The 18,743-nt window shown below is 36.5% G+C and overlaps 1 protein-coding gene across 8 annotated transcripts in view; it reads left to right on the forward strand.

The window, feature by feature from the left end:
- Positions 1-18,743, forward strand: part of LOC131029660 (uncharacterized) — a 127,651-nt gene that overhangs the window by 63,466 nt on the left and 45,442 nt on the right. For all 8 annotated transcript variants that reach the window (XM_057960238.2, XM_057960242.2, XM_057960240.2 and 5 more), the window contains one exon: positions 16,177-16,253. In XM_057960238.2, coding sequence (XP_057816221.2) covers positions 16,177-16,253 — 77 coding nt within the window. The remainder of the gene's footprint in view (positions 1-16,176; positions 16,254-18,743) is intronic.

Raw genomic sequence — 18,743 nt, forward strand, 5'->3', positions numbered from 1 at the left:
GGTATAGTATTTTGATCCGCCACCATAACATAAAATCTTCAAATTTTTTTGGTCAGCAGCCTCTTCTATTTTACCATGCCCCTATCAATAAAATTTTGGGTTGCTCCATTGTCATCCAAGATTGTAATGTTTTATCTTTTCAGCACTCTACAAACTTTGAATGGGTGGTACTTGAGAGTGTAGCTAAAGTGCTACTAGTAGTCTTGTCCCCCTTACTTATTTCTGCCTCCGCTTCTTCCTCTTTGTTTATTGCCCCTGGTTCTTCTACTTCCTCATCCTCAAAAATTACCTCTATATAATACACCTATCCTTTTGGGAGACACCTATGTCTTGGTTCCCAATGCTCTTTCATGAGAAGCAACTTTTCTTTCTTTAGAGTAAGTTTGTTGATTCCATTTCCTTCGTAGTTTTAGGCAATTCTTTATTTTGGCGACTCTGCTGAAATGGTATGTTTTGCTGCCCAAAAGTAGAGGTTTTTGACATTTACTTTCCGGAAGGGGCTGATTCGGATTGCTCATAGGGTGCTGATCTTTGCTATCCTATAGGTTGAAATCTACCTCGGGGAGCTGAAGTTTCCAGATCCAAGGCCTTTTTAATAGCTTCCTGTAACAAGGTAGGGTGGAAAGCCTTTATTAAGCCTCTAAGAGGTTTAGTTAAGCCTTCAATAAACAATACCACAAATCTCCTTTTGGGAACATCAAGCACCATAATTGATAGTATTTGAAAATCAGCCACATATGAATCGATTGTGTGGGTCTGTTTGAGTTAAGTGAATTTCCAAATTAATTCTATCAGATTTCTCAATCAATCTTTCATTGAATTCAGCATAAATATGTATATGATAATGCCCCTAAGAAATTAGTCCATGCTACCACCATTTATGTGTTACACTTTTGAGATGAAAGGTGGCAAATTTGATGGTTTCATCCTTGTCATATGTCTCAATGATAAAAAGGTGTCCAATCTTTGTTTCCAAGAATGTATTGTACACTTATTGGATCTGTCAAATGGCCAAAGTGTCAATTTCCCCAATGCATGTTGGAGATCCTTTGGATTTGATTGTTGTTTTATCTCAGCTCTCTGAATCCCCTGTTTTTCTTCTAACTCAGAAAATTCATGAGCAATATTGCCTCTTTAATCTCAATTGTAGGAGTCTATACTCGTCATAACTCGCCACTGTCATCTGCTACAGACGTCTGGATCTCTGGCTCAACAATTACTTCTACCATGCGGAAGAAGTTAGGTTGGAACGGACTATCCTTTGAGTGTTTTGGTGAATGTTTGCCCTTGATGAGCTACCTTCACCATTGTGTGTGCTTATATGTTGTTATTCTGCATAGTGAGACAATTGTGCCATCATATCAACTAACCATAACTATCCTCGGGTAAACCTCTCAATCCAAACATCATTTGCATCCCTGTTATTGTGACCCATCACTTAACTTTTCTTTCTTGGGAATCTTTGTGCCCTCCTGCTCTGTAATAATTTTTGGTTGATTCAAATCTCTTCATCATTCCCTTTGGTAACATCTTATTTCTATGTCACTTCTGTGCATGAATTCGGCTTTCAAAACTTCTCGATAAATAAATAAATCCCTAGAGTTGGCATGAAATCGACTTTGATATCACTAAAATATACCTTTCCTGGTTAAAGATGGTGACAAGATTAGAGGCAATTGGCTTATGAAAGAAAAGACATAAACAAAAGTTTCAAATCTTTTAATTTGCTAAATTCTTCTGTCACACACCTTTCAGCAACATTATAAATTTCTCTGTCTTTTGCAATCTCCATGTCCTGCTCCAATTCATTTTTACTTTTATTTTTGGATTGACCTATCTTGTCCTATGTTAGTCCACTTTGGATGCTTTATGTGGTGTGGCTGGGTAAGTGGCCAACCGATGAATAGAAATTTTGTCATAACAGTAGAAATAAATAAAAATTTATATTTTTTTTTGAGTTTTTGATCTGTAATACCTGCAATAACCTGTAAAGCCCAAACTTGACCTTTATGTGAAGCCAACAGTAAAAACTAGAAGATTTTTGCCCTCGAATTGTTGATAATTTGAGAGGGATTTCATTCTTAGGGAAAGATGATGAACCAAGGCTTTGCAGCAAAAGTTTCTAGAAAATAGATAATGATTGAATGATTTTCTTGTTCCAATATTTGCTTTTTAATGCTTTTTCCATCCAACCCAAGACGTCCAAAAGATGGAGCTTTGTTTTCACCACATTTGATGAAAGGCCATTTAAAATTGGCCATCCACCAAACAGCCCAACACCCCCAGCAATACAAACTCAGACTTCAACAAACCACCCCAACCACAACCCTCTATTAGTGAAACAAGAAAGAAAAAGAAATTAAGGGATGGACAAATCACACAAGCCCGAACCCCACATCTTGAACTCAGGTGCAAAAAACACTTTCCCCAAATGTTGCGGCCCTGGACAAACCATCTTCATGACTGAGACCACCACAAAAATGTAGTCAAAGGTGGAAAGGTGGCTGCAGGAGCAAGCGAAAAGCCACACAAAATAGACCAAAGCAACAAGCCAACATAACTGAAACAAAATAAACAATGGCCTGAGCAAGCCACCACCGATAGTAGGAATGCTAAAGGTAGGAATAACATCATAATAAATAGACCAACACCCATGTAGGACAAAAAATCATGACATTGAGACCCATCGTGTTTTGACCTTAGATTAGGTGGATGTTCTTTGATGTCTTCCTGGATCAATCTCAGAATTGCCTGAAGGAAGCCATCCCACCAAAATTTATCTGAAAATCCATCTTTAACTCTTAAACAAACCTCTTGTTTGGCTGCTCAATCAGCCACTTGATTGCCCCTCCTTCCAATATGAGAAAAACTGATCTTTTCAAAGTTTCTGACAAGCCTCCAGGCCTCTTCAATTATCATTTCCAGACAAAATCCCCTTTCACTGCTCCTATAACCACGTTTGAATCTCTCTCGACCCATAGTTTTCTCCAGCCATTGCCGCTGCCTCAACTAAGGCCCATCCACAAAGCTCTAGCTTTCACCATATTATTTGTGTCTATGCCAAGAGCATAGGAGAAAAGACGTAGAGGTTGCCCGAGTTTAGAATCCCTGAAAATTTCCTCTCCCCTAGCCTTCCTTGGGTTGCCCTTAGCCGCCCCATTCAAGTTGAATTTAGTGCAGTCTTAATCAGGACCCTTCTAGGCACTATTAGGAAACTTCTCGTCTTTAATATGGTTGGAGATTGCAAGCAACCAAGACCTTGGCCAAGCATTTGCACAGTCCAATTCATCATGTCTAATATACCAATCATCCTTGTGGATTTCTCCATGTTTAGATAATGCATTTTCCACTAGGTCCCATAATCTCTCCGCTGCTTTTTCTATATTGTTAGCTAGAAAAATGGGGATCACAAATCAAAGTTCTGAGCCCCAAGTACTTTATGTGTGTTGTATTTATACCCCAGACTCAATTATACAAAGGGAGGAAGGAGTTAATCTGGACAGAGCACTAATTAGTTAACTGAACATAAAAAAATATAATATAATACATCATATATAGAATTCTAGTATATTTGCATTATCAATGTCAATCAAGTACATTCAATTCATCCTTATATCTCGTTTTACATCATATACATTTATACTTTCTATATTCATTCATACGTATTCATCTATATATATTCCTTATCCATTCTCACCTATATCCTCTATTTTTTTTCTCTCTCTATTACATATATCTTTTGCTATACATATATCTAGTGGATGGGACGTGACCCATCTATTCTATCTGTATCCTTGATAATGTCTTTTGAGTGTTAAGCTCCGCAAGCGCCTTGTGGTAGAATGTGAGAAGATTTCCCTCGATTGTCTGTTCTGCTTTGCTTTTCTGCCAACATCTTCCCCCCTTACAAAATGTTGGCTTGTCCTCAAGTCAACTCTACTGTGTTGAAAGAATATCCTTGTAGATTTCCTTCAGATTAGCAAAATTGTTGTTCCATTGTGTTTTGGGTAGTTGTAATTGCTTACTTAGTACTTGGATCTACATGAGTAACTTCTCTGACTTCGGAAGTAAGGAGTTTTAATCTTTTGACCTAACTGATGTGCTTCGTGAAGGACTTCAGTAATATGTTCCAACCTCAAACTTATTACTTTGAGCTGATGGAATTTGTGCCTGGATTTATCCCTTTGATCTTGGAGTTGTTGAAATTGTACATGTAATGCTTTTATCTCTACCTGAGACTGGCCATCCATATCTTGAAGAGAATCATTCGCAGTTGCTCTTTGAAGTATCTGCACCTCAAGATGGTCCATTTGAGCTTTAATCAGGGCTATGACTGTAGGCCATTGTAAGCAAAACTAGTATAGGATGTTGATATCACTCTTTGTATTCTTGAGTGTGATAATGTGACTCCAAAGTGGAATGAGTAGTGGCACACTTCTGCATTTCCTCATCCATTCTCACTTTTTGTAACTCGGCCTAGATTTGTTGCTGCATAGTTTTTTTTTTTTAGTTGAATATCTTTATGAACCCATCTATCAATATCTTCAATTGCCCCGCTAGGGGTTTAGAGGAGTCCCCTTGTAGTTGAGGAAAGTTATTCAGACTGTTCCTATTGTCCTCTAAGCGATTAGAGATCCCAACATGTTTTAGAATCTCTTCCCTTGTTGTCTAATGTAGTATATCCCCCAGTTGAAACTTGTGAAGGGGTAAAATGATACCAATGTCTACCTATGAGCATACTAGTGGAAGTTGAAGTAGCTATTGTGAGGCTACTGGCTGTATCTGCTTTTGCCTAGTGAAGAAATCCTTTATGGACTGCATAGGGGAGGTTGCAGAGGATGAAGTTGCTTGTGACTATGGAGGATGAGAAGATGTTTCTTGTCGTGGATGCATGGACTCTGAAGAAGTGATTTTATATTTTGCATCTTCCTTGCAGAGATGCTGGTAGGCTTTTACAGTAGTATCTCTGCCTGGATGTTCTTTGCGATTTTTAACTTCTCCCTCATTAACTTGTCTAATCTCTAGTTTGACTGTAATTCATTTGTCTTAATTTCCACAATCTTCTACTTTTGTAGAGGAGTAACAGCAAGGGCTATCTCCCCAATGGCTGTGTCTGATGTTAATCCTTCAATTTATGCAACTGATTTCGACTTATTGCTTATAATAATAGTTGTTGTGTCTGATATGTCGATATACTTATGCAATTCTGAATATGCTAATATCACTTGTGGTGATATGTTGCTGTTCCTGATCTGGAATTGTATACTTGCAATAATGAGTATTGGTGCTGTTCCTGATATGAATATGTATGCATGCAACCTGATGTTAGCCAATAAGGCAGATGCTTAAAGAGCAGATCCAAATATAGATAAAGAGATAAAGGTTCTAATTCGATGCCCTTGGTTGAATGATTTTGAATGCCTTATTATATCCTGCAAATGGAGTGATGAGTTGCTTTCCAAAAGTTATGTTTTATTACCAACTCTTTTCCTTAGTACTAATCGCACTGCTTCATGACAATTACTAATCGCTGCATTCATAATCCAAAACAGTTTGTACATAATAAACATCTGCTGCTTATTCACATCCTTTCGTTATCTCCTGACTATCGATTAATCCCCACACTTGTAATCACTTAACATTTTGTCTCTTCATAACGATATCAATTAGTTCATGTTTAAGGTTGCATAATATTGATTAGTCTATTTATCAATTAAATATGCTTATACAAGTTGCTGCAATTATCATTAATCTTTCTCCATGTCGAGTATGTTATAGATCCTTCTCATACTGTGTTGATCTGTCCATTCTATCAACATTAGTTGATCTTGTAATTACATCGCGTGATTCGTATCTATCCATCCTTGATATAATTGCTGTTCCTTATCAATCATTGATGCCTTTGTGAACTCCTTTGCAATCATCATTCTATGTTTCATGGATGATCCTTGATCAGGATGCATAGTTGGTCTTCATGTCACTGCCTTGATGCTTCTCCATGTGAGACTAATTGACTTAATCTTATGGTGATACTCTTCTTGCTTGATGTGGTGAACATGTTGCTCCTAATCACTTTTGGAAGGGTGATCTTGATTTGTCTTATCCCTTATAACTCTAAGGAAAATCGTCTTATTCATAGGACTTCATGATTTTTTGAATACTTTATTCTTTAACTTCTGACTTTCTACTTGCTAGATATAGGTGCTCAAGGACTGCCACTCCTTGACCACACAAGTGCTTTATTGGTTTTATGCTATATTAAGGATGGGGACATCACATTGGCCAGTACTTTTTCTCTATTTTTCTAATTTTGCAGTATCTTTTCCCTACTTGTGGTGATTTGTGGAGAGTTTGTAGGTGTGTTGTGTATCATGAATGCTCTCTGGAACCTATAGACTTTTCGGGAAGTTAGTTCGTGTTCACCATGCATCCATGCTTCAATTTCTTCTTCACTATCTGTGCTGTTATTGTCACTATCTAGTTCAATTTCATTGGAGCTATTTGGATCTTCTTTTGCGATGGGTAACTTTTATATGGAATAGATAATTCTTGGATCTTCTCCATTCCTTTCTTGGTTAAGTTATTCTACATATGTTCTATCTTCCCTTTCTCCTAATAAAATGTGTATTATTCTATTATCATCCACAAAAGATATTTCCTCCCTTGAATTGACAAATCATTTGAGGCCTAACAATACTCTAAAAGTATTAAAGGGTTCCATCATTTCCATGACCTCAAATTTTACTATTTGCGTAAGGCCTTGAATTATTTACTTCCACTTTTCTCCAAGTCCCCAATGTTTCCATGTCGGATCCATTTGCCAAAAATATATGTTAGTTGGTGTTTTGACTGGCATGGGCCGTCCTAATGTTTCGTGATTGCTGGAATGATATTAAGATCCGCACCCAAATCCACCATTACATGTTTTACTTCAGCATTATTGAGGTGTGCGGTAATCAAACGAGGTCCATTTTTCGAGTTCTGATCCTTTGTGATCTAATGGATGTCTTGTTTTTGTTTCTTCCAGTATTTCCCCAATTGTTTCAAATTCACCATTAGATCTTTTTGTTTGGCCAAGGAGGCAAAACTCTTCAACATCATCACTTCTTCTAAAAAATAAGGCACATCATCATTTTGTTGTTGTATAATCTGTTGTTTTGCATTTTCTACAATTCTATCATGTTGTTGCTTATTAGGCCGCAAATAATCATACTCTTCTTCCCCTCTGGACTCTTCACTAATTGCTTCAATTTCGTTTTGCTTATTGCTGTCAGTATTAGTCTTGTGGCATGCTATGACTGTTGCTTTGTTCTTTTTGTTATCAGACTTCTTTTTCTTTGTGGTTTGCATCAGGTGTTCTTCACTAGAGTGCTCCTCATTTGAAGTCTTGGATGACCATGTATCCATTTTTTGGATCGTTTTACACCCTGCAGTGGAATTCTTCTTTTTCTCTTGCTCCGCTATGTCCTTGTAAGTCATCACTCCTTGATTGTGGTGCAACATTTTGAAAATATTGTTGTGCTTTATCTCTAGCAAAGTCACAATTATTTTTCTTCTTTGACTAACATTCAGTGGCAAAATGTCCTACTTTTCCACAATTATAGCACTTTGCATCATTCCTTTGGTGGTTGTTGCAATGCATAGGTGTTTCTGTGATTCCTACATGGTGATTGCCTATATCCTTCATCATTGGTATATAATGGGCTCTCTGCAAGGCCTTTAACATAAGCCATGTTTCTATCTAGTTCCTTATCATGGTCATGGTATAGTGGGCATCTTGGATTTGGATGATTAGCAGCTTTTTGTGTTTGTAATTGATTAATAGGGCAATTCTTGTTAGGGTCTAGGCAGATCAAAGCAATAAACAATATTAATTATAAAGTAGAATAAAAGAGGCAAAAATAACAATCTCATCCAAGGGGTTGAGCTTATTTGGTTAAAACATTGGTTTCTCATTGTGGAGGCCCAGGTTCAATTACCCATAGGGACATCTAAAGTGGAATGCTAAGTTGTGACTCTTGGTCTTCCATAGGAGGTAGTTTCTAAATAAAAGTGGATTTCAAAGTAGTGACTCTTGGTCTTCCATAGGTGATTTCTAATGTGTTTGCTTGTAAGGAGCTTGTATTGGGTTAATGTTGATGCTTGCATGAGCAAGATATTTGTAATCAATATTAAATTTTTAACAATAACAATCCACAATAACACACAAGTTTAATGTGGTTCACCCAATGCAGGCTACATCCACAAAGAAACAATCATCCACTTTTTTCTGATTATCTAGTGAAAAGAAAATTACAATCTGATGACTTTTCACATTCCACAACCACTTATTTATTAAGCCTTTTTTGGCGGTTTACAAAGGTCGGTTTACATACGAAAATAACAGCTAACTTCTTTACTAAATAATAGGCAATTTTTGCTTTGAGGGTGTTGTCCCTAGATCCCTACCACGAGCTCTGCCCCTGAGTTCTCGTTGGGGAGATGAGCCTCCCGAGCCCCACAGGAGGGGCTCTGGTCCCCTACATTCCCTTGTTAATTGATTTGGGGGGAAAAATGGTTGACAAAGTCACTACAATTTAAGCCCGATAGCATGATCAATTGCCATATACCAACAATTCTTGCTAAGGTGACTGTCCCATTTATTGCAAGTTCCACAATTTAAGGAATTTAACTTAACCACTACTGTTTTGAGTTCAACTTGTAGAGCAGGCGCTATTCTTTCTCCTTGGGCCTTAGGACAATCATTTCGGACATGGCCTTCTCTTGAACAATATGAACAGAATATCTCTTCAGATCTTTGCTTCTCCCCTGGCCAAATTACCATTTTGCAGTGTTAATTGTTCAATAACCAATTGCAACTTCTCAAGGGCTTCTTTCTGCCCATCCTTATCTTCTCTGCGCCAAGATTGAGCCTCTATGAACTATTCATTCTTCCGTCACTTAGTCAATGGTTCTAATTTCTGGTAGACTTCTTTAAATCTCTTATCATAAGCTTTAATGGACTCATCTCTTTGAACTAGGTCCCTCATTTTGCTTACACTCTCCGTAGGGATATCTGGAGTATCAAAATTTTCTAAGAAGTAAACTTCCAAGTTTTCTCATGTTTTGGGTGTGTCTTCTGATACCAGTCTATTACATCCTTCGGCAAGGAACATACAAAGTCTAGCAATTTTACCTTATCCTTCTCAACATCTTGTCTTTCCCAAAGTGATTCTAATAGAAATATGTGTTTTGTGGTTTCCATTGTATCTTTGCCAAATATTGGTAGCTTGATAGAGGACTTCATTTTTTACTTTTTCTTCTTTGTTTTCGAACAACAGATTGGTGGAATGTTTGTTTTCTCTTTCCTTACACTCTCTACTATATGGGGCTTATGCTCTTTATCCTTATCTCTTGCTAACTTAATTTCAAAGTACTCCTTTCCAAGAATCTCTTCCCAATCTACTGCTCTCTCTCTCTCTCTCTCTCGTCTCTTCTCTTTGCGATATCTGTTCAACTGAAATTCTTCTACTCTTATACGGCTTGGGGGATGGATTATGGTTTGGGGGTTGACTCTTTATAACATCTCTTCAGCTTCTTATTTGTTGATAATATCTCATTAGTTAGTGAACAAAGTTCCTTTCCCAAATTATATCTAATCTTCTCTTCCTTTTTTATTTCCTCTTTCCTTAATTTGTTTATGCTTTCATTGACCAATTCCTCTAAATGCTCTTCTTGAATGGATAAAACCTTTTCCAGGGTTTTGAGTAATTTGAGAAACTTATCATATCCAACTCAATTGTTAGGTTTGACAGATTTGGTCTGATTTTTGGACTTTTGGAGAGTTGTGGTAGGAGTGGAGCCTCTATGCTACTACAATCTTCTAACAACAACTTTTTTAGATCTTCCATAATCATTTATGCTTTTTTCCAAACTGGTTATCAGTTGTTTTTCTTTTTCCCACCTTGAACTTGTCTTTTTGGGTTCTTCCATTTTTCTTCTATGTTTTCTTTTCCTTTCCCCTCTTTGGTAGTATCCACCTTGGTGCGCTCAACAACACTCTCATTGACATTCTCAATCTTTGTCTTCTTCGCATTTTCCATTCTCCTGCTGTGTCTCTCCTCTCTCTCAGCATTCTATCTTTGTCTCCTTTCTTCTCCATTTGGGCTTACCATGTTTACTTTCTTTGTCACTTCAATTTGCTCTCTAATCTCTCTTGCATTTTTGTTATCTCCTTTGGCCATGGGTGTGTTTGATTTGGGATTACATTACTCCTTTATCTTTTCTCATGGTAATTATTTGGCATCTTTCTATTGATCATATCTTTTCAAGGATTCTCTCATGAGGCAGACGGCAAGAGGACAATGTGTAGATTGTCATAGCATTCCCATCCTCTCTTTTTTTGTATAGAGTTAAATTTGGAAATTCGAGTATGTTGCTGCTATCCTTTATACAACCTAATCACGCCCCCTACAAAGGAACCAATGTTGGCAAGAAAAATGGGGATCACAAACCGAAGTTTTGAGCTCCAAGTACTTTCTTTGTGTTGTATTTATACCTTGGACTTAGTTATACAAAAGGAGCAAGGAGTTAATCCAGGCAAAGTACTAATTAGTTAAGTGAACATAAAATAATATAACTTAAATACACCATATATAGAATTGTGGTATATTTGTATTATCAATGTTGATCAATTACATTCATTTCATCCTAATATCTCCTTTTACATCATATACATTTATTCTTTTTATATTCGTCTATATATCTTCCTTATACATTCTCATCTATATCCTCTATATTCTCTCTCTGTTACACATCTTTTTTTATGTATATATCTAACGGATGGGACACAAGCCATCTATTCTATCCTTATTCCAGATGATGTCTTTCGAGTATTAAGCTCTGTGAGATACCCATATGTCGAGCATACAGAAACCTTGCCATCACGACTACTGCCCTAGATCAATATATCTTTTTTCTCAAGGATAGGGCATTTTTCAATCTTGTTTTTCACCTCAATGCAAATCTCATTCATCTCTATAGCTGGAGAATTCAGCTGAAACCATCTTTGCTGTCTTGAGTTTTTGGTTGTAAAATACTCGGTCATCTTACCCAACATAGCCTCAAAATGGGGGACCAAAGGCCGCGTAGGAGTGATGGAATCATCTCAAAGATTCCTAAACTGAAGAGAGCCAAAATTTAAGAGAGGCCTACCTTTCACCTCCTTAGGGTAAATGATAGATTATAAGTCTCCACCAATCACCCAATTTCCATCAAGAAGGGAGGATGTAATTCTATCTCTTTCCATATTTTGACCATGGATGTTTGAAATGATCATTTGGCAATCTCCATGTAAATCTTTAAAGTTAACCGAAAGAGAGAAGCTATCTCTATTGAGAATTTGAGACACATAATTGAAAATATTAGCTTATTCCAAAGGATGGCTAGCCCACTTCTTGTGCCATTTGTATGTACTACAATCCCCTCTTCATTCCGCCATAGTCTGAGGATTAATTTTAGGAATTTCCACGTTTGGCTCTTGAATGAACAGGATATTCAGGCCTTCCAATTTAACCAACCTCTTAACCAAATGATGTTTCTCTAAGCTATTGCAGCCACAAACATTCTAGTTGACAACTTTCATGATTTCTTTCTTGCAGAGTGGTGCTCACCTCCACAATTGACAAATTTCTTCATTGAAGGTTGTGTTTCATTTTCCAGATCCTTCAATGCCTTTAACTTAGACAATTTATAAAGGTGAATCTAGAGTAGGACATCCTTGATCAGCTCCTGATGTTGGTCAAAACTAGGCATCCAAACTCTTAAGTAAAGACCTGCATTGTCCACATGCAAAAGATCTCTTCCGTCCACATTTCATGCGACAATTTATAAAGGCAAATCTAGAGTAGGGCATCAGTGATCAGCTCTTTATCTGGGTCAAAATTACGTAGCCATGCTCTTAAGTAAAGACCTGCATTGCCTATGAACCATGGGCCTCCTTTGAGAACATTATCCCTTTCAAATTCAGTTTGGAAGACAATTTGCACAAACCCTAAACCCAAAAAGCTAACCTTTGGGTTGAGTGTCATCTAATTTTGGCTGATCTAGGTTTTTATCCAATCCAATGGGACCGAAAGCTCATGAATTGTATCACTCACATCCCTTTCTCCTTTTATATTCATTTTAATCGAATATTCACTATTTTTTTGACTTCATAATTTTTATTTGCTTTTGGGCCCCATTTAATAATAATAAATTAAGTGTCCTTTTCGAAAGTTATAACTTAAAGTACCTTTTGGACAACTTAATAAATTATTATTATATTATTCTCTTGCGAATCCTCCTTTAAGCCTATGGTGAATAGAAATGGGCCTAGGGTCCAAGTCATTTTAGTTTAAAAAAGGGGACATTACATTAATAGTTAGGCTTCCCCAATACAAAAACATATAAAAATCATAAATAAATGTTTTAGCCATTTATAGAAGTTTAATGTCTCTGAATTGCACATATATTGAATCCATATCTAAATAAGTTAAAGACTATAAATTAAATCGATCATAACTTTAAAGTAGCATATGTATACTCTGTTTAAACCTTGTCTGGTTGTCTCTCTGCCTGAAAGACAAGAAGAATATGTGAAAGCTTTCATTATGCTTGTAGCTGCAATAACTCATGGATGCTTGTGAATGCACTGATCAACTTTGTAAAACAGTTGCAAAATTTATATAGATTCATAGACACAATGAAATGATTGAGTCACGTAAAAAAAATATACAAAATCTACAGACCTGTTTATAATACAACCCCCATTTGTGTTAGTGGAAATGCCATTCAAATCATTGTACTTATAGGTGTCTACTACACATGTTTCATACTCAAGTATCGAGTTGAGTCATTCTAGCCATTGCCATGGGAAAACATGGAAATAATAAATGTATTTTTTGTAGATAACAGGTACTGGACATTTTATTTCATAAATTGAATATCTTCCAAATGCTTCACGGTTACTTCCAAATTCAGATTGCATCAAGAACATGCTGTCTGTTGAAAAATAACCCACTTGAACCTGTAATCTATTTTTTGCAACTTGATAGGCTTATCAACTGCCTTACAGATGTGTATACAAAGTTCATAAACTGCTTGTTGTGTTGTGACCAAAGTGAAATTACAAATCACTGACTGTTTTAAGGTCTTTCCATTTGAAATATCTTGTGGGTTTGTATGAAGATGTCCTTGTAGTCCTTGTAGCTACATAAGCTTGTAATCTCTCCTTTCCAAATGTGGAGTTTTTACATACAACTTGTACAGGCATTAAACGATTAATGTGTTGAAAACACAAAATTCTTTTGGTGGGAATTATTTGAAGAAATTATCGGAAATACTAAGAGGGGGAGGGGGTGAATCAGTATTTCAGTTCTTTTTTCAATAAAAAGGAATAGGCAACTCAAGCAAGAATCTAACAAGAAGAGCTCAAAACAGCGACACAAAATTTCCCGTGGAAAACCCTTTTGGGTAAAAAACCACGTAATAATCAGATCTCCTTTATCTTTAAGGGCACCAACCCAGATTACATAACAATAGAACAGAGAGCTCCAACTCTCCTCACAGCACCAACTAAATACAACAGAGGCTCCAACCTCTAAAATAGAGAGCACCAACTCAAACTTCGCACAGAATACTAGAACAAGAAGTTGAAAAAAAATTCATGCTCTATGTTTTACTTTGACATAAGTAAAACTCTCATGATCCAATACAAGTCATGCTGATTGATATTTCTTTTCTTTCATCATATAGACACAACACATTCAGAACACTATCTGGTTCGAAATCATCAGCTAAATACACACTTTGCTGTTCTTCTCCATAGCTGCACACATATTCACTAGAGAATTGAAATACTTTGATATAGCTCGCCAAATTTTTTAACTTAACACAGCATGCTCACAGCCTTTTTCAGATATCTCTCCCCCTTATGATTCTGCACGCACACCCAGATTAATGACTCCCCAAAAAACACAGCTTCTTCAAAAAATCCATACGAAAAAAAAACTATCTTCAAATCACAGTTTTTATTACCTAACACTCAAAACAGCAGCTCACAGGAAAATGAATTATTTTTTACAGAAAACAATTCTTCTCACAAGTTGACACTAACTGCAATGATCACTTGGACAGCTAAATTAAATGGCTTTAACTCAAAAAAAAACTTTCCACTACAATAACACCAAAAGACACTGCCGTAATATTAAAAACATCACCCAGGTAAGGCTGCTGAACTGCAAAACTATCTGCCACAAACCTCATAAAAATTCTGCACCAAAGAAAAGATACCACGTCTATACTCCTGATTCGTCTGAATTTTCGATGTCATTTTCAAATAAACATCACCAAGTCGCAGCCTATTTCTGAAGAGACACAAGAGAAAAATACGTGCCCATGCAACAACGAATAGATAAAGGGCCAAGCAAGAAGGAAAATGAACTATACGCAGAGCTGCCAACGCTAAACAAATCATCAGCTCAAATTTGCACATCAACACTTTGAAATAGGAATACATTTCGTAAACAGATAACAGCCAACTGCCACCTGTCCAAGACTGAAAATTAGGCGTTCTATATTCCAAACCACTGAATCAGCACGTTCAAATTGTGCCAAAGGTTCCAGAAAGAAAGGGTGAAATAAATGTAACCGAACTGTCCAAGTCCGAGCAAAACCGAAATTCTCATTTCAAACATATGTATTAATTCGCAGCATATAAAAACGGCTTTGTCACATATGAATTAGCTGGGCGTCTTTTCAGTGCAATATCTATATTTCTGACCTTCTGCGCACACAGATAAAAATCTGCCACGCACCTCAAAACACATACAGGACTTCTGAAATTACAGAGATGTATTATCATATTACAACCCTTCCAGAAATGATATAAAAAAAACATACGAAGTGTCAAGTGATTTTCAAATTCTTGCAATATAAAGTTGTCAATGCTCCTTCAAACCTTAAAGGAGACCAACATTGACGTCAATGACAGAAACAATTAACATTTTTTCCATGGTTTGCATGGCTTTGATTTACATATAGTTCAGAAACTTAGTATATAACTTACCATATAGACATATTTGTCGAAGGCATTAATTTGTATTAATTATTTACCAGGTAACCAAATTAATGGGAATTTCATAACATGTACTATCTTGTTGTTTGATCTTCAGTTTAGAATTATGAAGTGAATTGATGAAATGATCATTTCAACATTTCTGAAGTTTTTTATGTGTATCAGGGTGTGGTTTACATTATTACTTTATTATTCAACATCCACATCACCCTGAAAAGCATTCATTCAAGTTCTTGTAATTAAACTGCTTTTGACTGTTGTTGGAGCTAAGATGTTATTGATAATCACCATTGGAGGATTCCTAGAAAAGAATAATATGGAATTTGTACATTTTTGATAGTAATGATTTGTTTCCATTGATTGTCATTATGTTAGCATAAATACTAAATTCAGATATTTTGTTCCAAGAGGCACATTTTACACCCCACCTCAAACTTGTCTTTTGGGGCATGTGTGAGTGGATAGATGCAAGGGAGGAATTAGAGGTCAATAATATTATTTCAGGTATGTAAGTCAAAAGAATAATAGTAGTGGCAATAAAACAATTCAACTAAGGTAGCACCAAAGTTGCATGGATATGGATACAAATATGGATACAGTCTTGGATATGGATACAACCATTTTTGAAGACCTCTAATATGGATATGGATGCGGCTGGATACAACATTCATAAAAACCACATACACATGTTTAACACAATTTTGTAAGTTATTATAGGAGATTTTGTTACTTTGAAAGCAATTTAGACACATTATTGCTACATAAATAATTATTATGTTGATATAACAATTTACAATTAATAAACCGGGAGCTATAATCGAATTAACAATGTCATTACTATAAGCATCTATACAATGAGCATATTGCTGTTGCCTTTCCTGAATTTGGTTTTTTTGAGAAAACATTACAGTTTTTAATCCTTTCAGTTAATCAAAGGAGTAGGGTTCCTGTAATTATGGTCTCTTATATCTTTAAAATTTATGGTTCCTGATTGTAGTGCTTTCCTGTTTACTAAATCTGTTATCACTTATTCCTAACATAAGTGTTCTATGTTTTGTTTGTCTGAATTTCTATTTTGGCAGCGATTTGCTTTAGCAGGAACAGTTTTGGGTGGAGCTTTGTACGCTCTTGGTGGCTTTGATGGCCGACAATACTTGAAGTAAGTTCACATTTGCAATTTTTGAGTTGTTTGTATGTGCATCCAAATAAGGTGATTTTATCATCAATTTACATTTCTTTGATGGGTCAGTGTTATTATGTTCAATCTAGCTGTTTACTCTACCCAGGAAGATAATTACTTGTTGGACTTAGAGGCAGTTATTCTCTATAGTGATTTATATACAAAACTTAGGAGGGGACAGCAGACTAAAATATATATTCTATATTAAGCAACTAGTTATCACATAAATTGCCATCTCAATTAGCTTGGTGAGGGTGATTCTTGTGTAATGTCCCACCCCAGGTGGAACTACTGAGAACTGGTCTGTAGCAACCAGCTGGTTAATTTTTTAATTTAATAAACTATCTTTTCTAGTGTTTTTGGTGGTCTTTCAGAACTAGATAGAAGTTCCAGACGTGTTTTGATTTGTGTTTGTAGTTTTTGAAGAAAAATAACATTTATATTCTTTTTGCAATTAATGAAGCAAATTGAAACTAACTTGGGAATAACATTCAACCTTGTTATTTCAATCAATTTTCCACTGTAAACAAATACACTAGTTTCTTATGATAATGGTGCTATTACAAACAAGCAGTGTCTTCCAAATCACTTTCTAACATACCCGGTGGCTCCTTTGCATAAGAGTAGTTAATGAGTTGATCTTTGGGCAAGCAAACAACCAAGGTGCTTACTCAGAAAATCGTTCATAGTGACTTAGAATCTTCTCTTCCCTTCTCCAAACTTCTGTCATACAAGGGTCTGATGTTGGTGCTCATATTGGAGGATATATGCAGTGATTAGCCCTTGAGTTTGGGGATGTTTAAGGACTCCACATCCTACAGCTGGTACGGCATGTTATGGGTCTGATTTATGTATATTAAATCTCTTTTGTCTGCTGCAACCTTTGTAGACTGAACTATTGTGTTGGAGGTGTGATACTGCTAATGGACAGCTACCTAGAACGAAGTTTGGGGTTGAAATGACCTTCAAATGAGCTCCAAAGGGGGTCGGCCTAGCAAGCAGCCACCTCACTCTAGCTACTACTAGAAGACTGCTGAATTTGGTCCAAAAACCCTTAAAACTGCTGCAAAAACTCTTTAACTTGATGCTCAATGGAGACCCCTGAACTGGAATCTCTCTTGCCACCCTTGGAAGGTATTTCACTCCTGCAAGTGGTTGAAGCTAGTGGAGATTCTCACCCCCACAAGCTGCTCTTCTTGGCTGGTCCAATAAATCATCGTAAAAACAGTAAGTTTCTTCAAGCATTGTCAAAAAATGAACTCCTCAAGTCCTCATATTCTTTCTTCAACTTTGGATGCTCTAATTAAGGTTGAAATTGTTAAATTTGTGACCTAGTTCAGTAATCAGATTTCTAGCATTTAATTATTTGCTAACATTAAGTAAACCATAATCAAGTAAATGCAAGTATGTAAACAAGAGAGCAAGAGACCAACACAAATACCCTCGGAAAACCTCCAAGGAAGGAGGAAAAAACCAGCACTAAAGACCCACAGGTCAGATTATGTATTCAATCTTAATTGCATCAATACAATACTTATCTTGACTCTTCAGATCTGCTCCCTTTTATCATATCAGATCTGCCCTTCTAATTACACCAAGTCTGCATCAAGGAATACCAAATGCCTTCTATCTTCTTGAACAAATTCGCACAATCCTCTTCTATATTTCGTACCTTTAGTTGCAGAGCAATTTCGCTGATTGCATGAGAAATTGAATGAGTGATTTGAATTTTCATTTGAACTTTATTTATATGAGCTTTTAACCCATATAACTCCAAGTCGGCCTTAATGCATTTTGGCGCCAATTTGATTTATTGTGGTGTGGTAGATATTTAGTGTGGCATGGAGATATGGGGCTGGTCCTGTTTTAGGGGCACGTTACCCTTTTAGGATAGGTCCCAGTCCTATATGGGTTCGGATGTTGCCTTAAGGCAATCCGAACCCTCTTTCCTAGTTATAAACAACGCTCCCTCTTAACTAGGGAAGAAGAGAATACATAATCTGAACCTTTAGAGTTCCATCTAGCACACAAGCATATAATGGATCTAGAACACAAGCATAGAAAGTGTAATACACAAGTGGGTCTTTACATAATTACAATTTTCCATCTAGCACACAAGCATAGATTGGATACTTTTCATTCTTGCACACAAGCAAAGAATGATCAAAATGCTGCAGATAGAGTCACTGAGATTGAAAGTTTCATTTTCCACAATACCAAGTCTGTCTCTGAAGTATTCGAACTTCACTCTGGATAAGGGTTTGGTAAGAATATCTGCAACCTGTTCATCTGTGCTAGTATACTTTAGCTGAATGGTGCCTCTTTGCACCATATCCCGAATGAAGTGATAGTGCATTTCCACATGTTTGTACCGGTCATGGAACACAGGATTTACTGACATCTTTATACAACTTTGATAATCACAATGAATGGTGTTAGGACCACTAAATTGACCAAATAATCCAACCA

This window comes from Cryptomeria japonica, chromosome 7, assembly GCF_030272615.1.
Source record: "Cryptomeria japonica chromosome 7, Sugi_1.0, whole genome shotgun sequence".
NCBI lineage: Eukaryota > Viridiplantae > Streptophyta > Pinopsida > Cupressales > Cupressaceae > Cryptomeria > Cryptomeria japonica.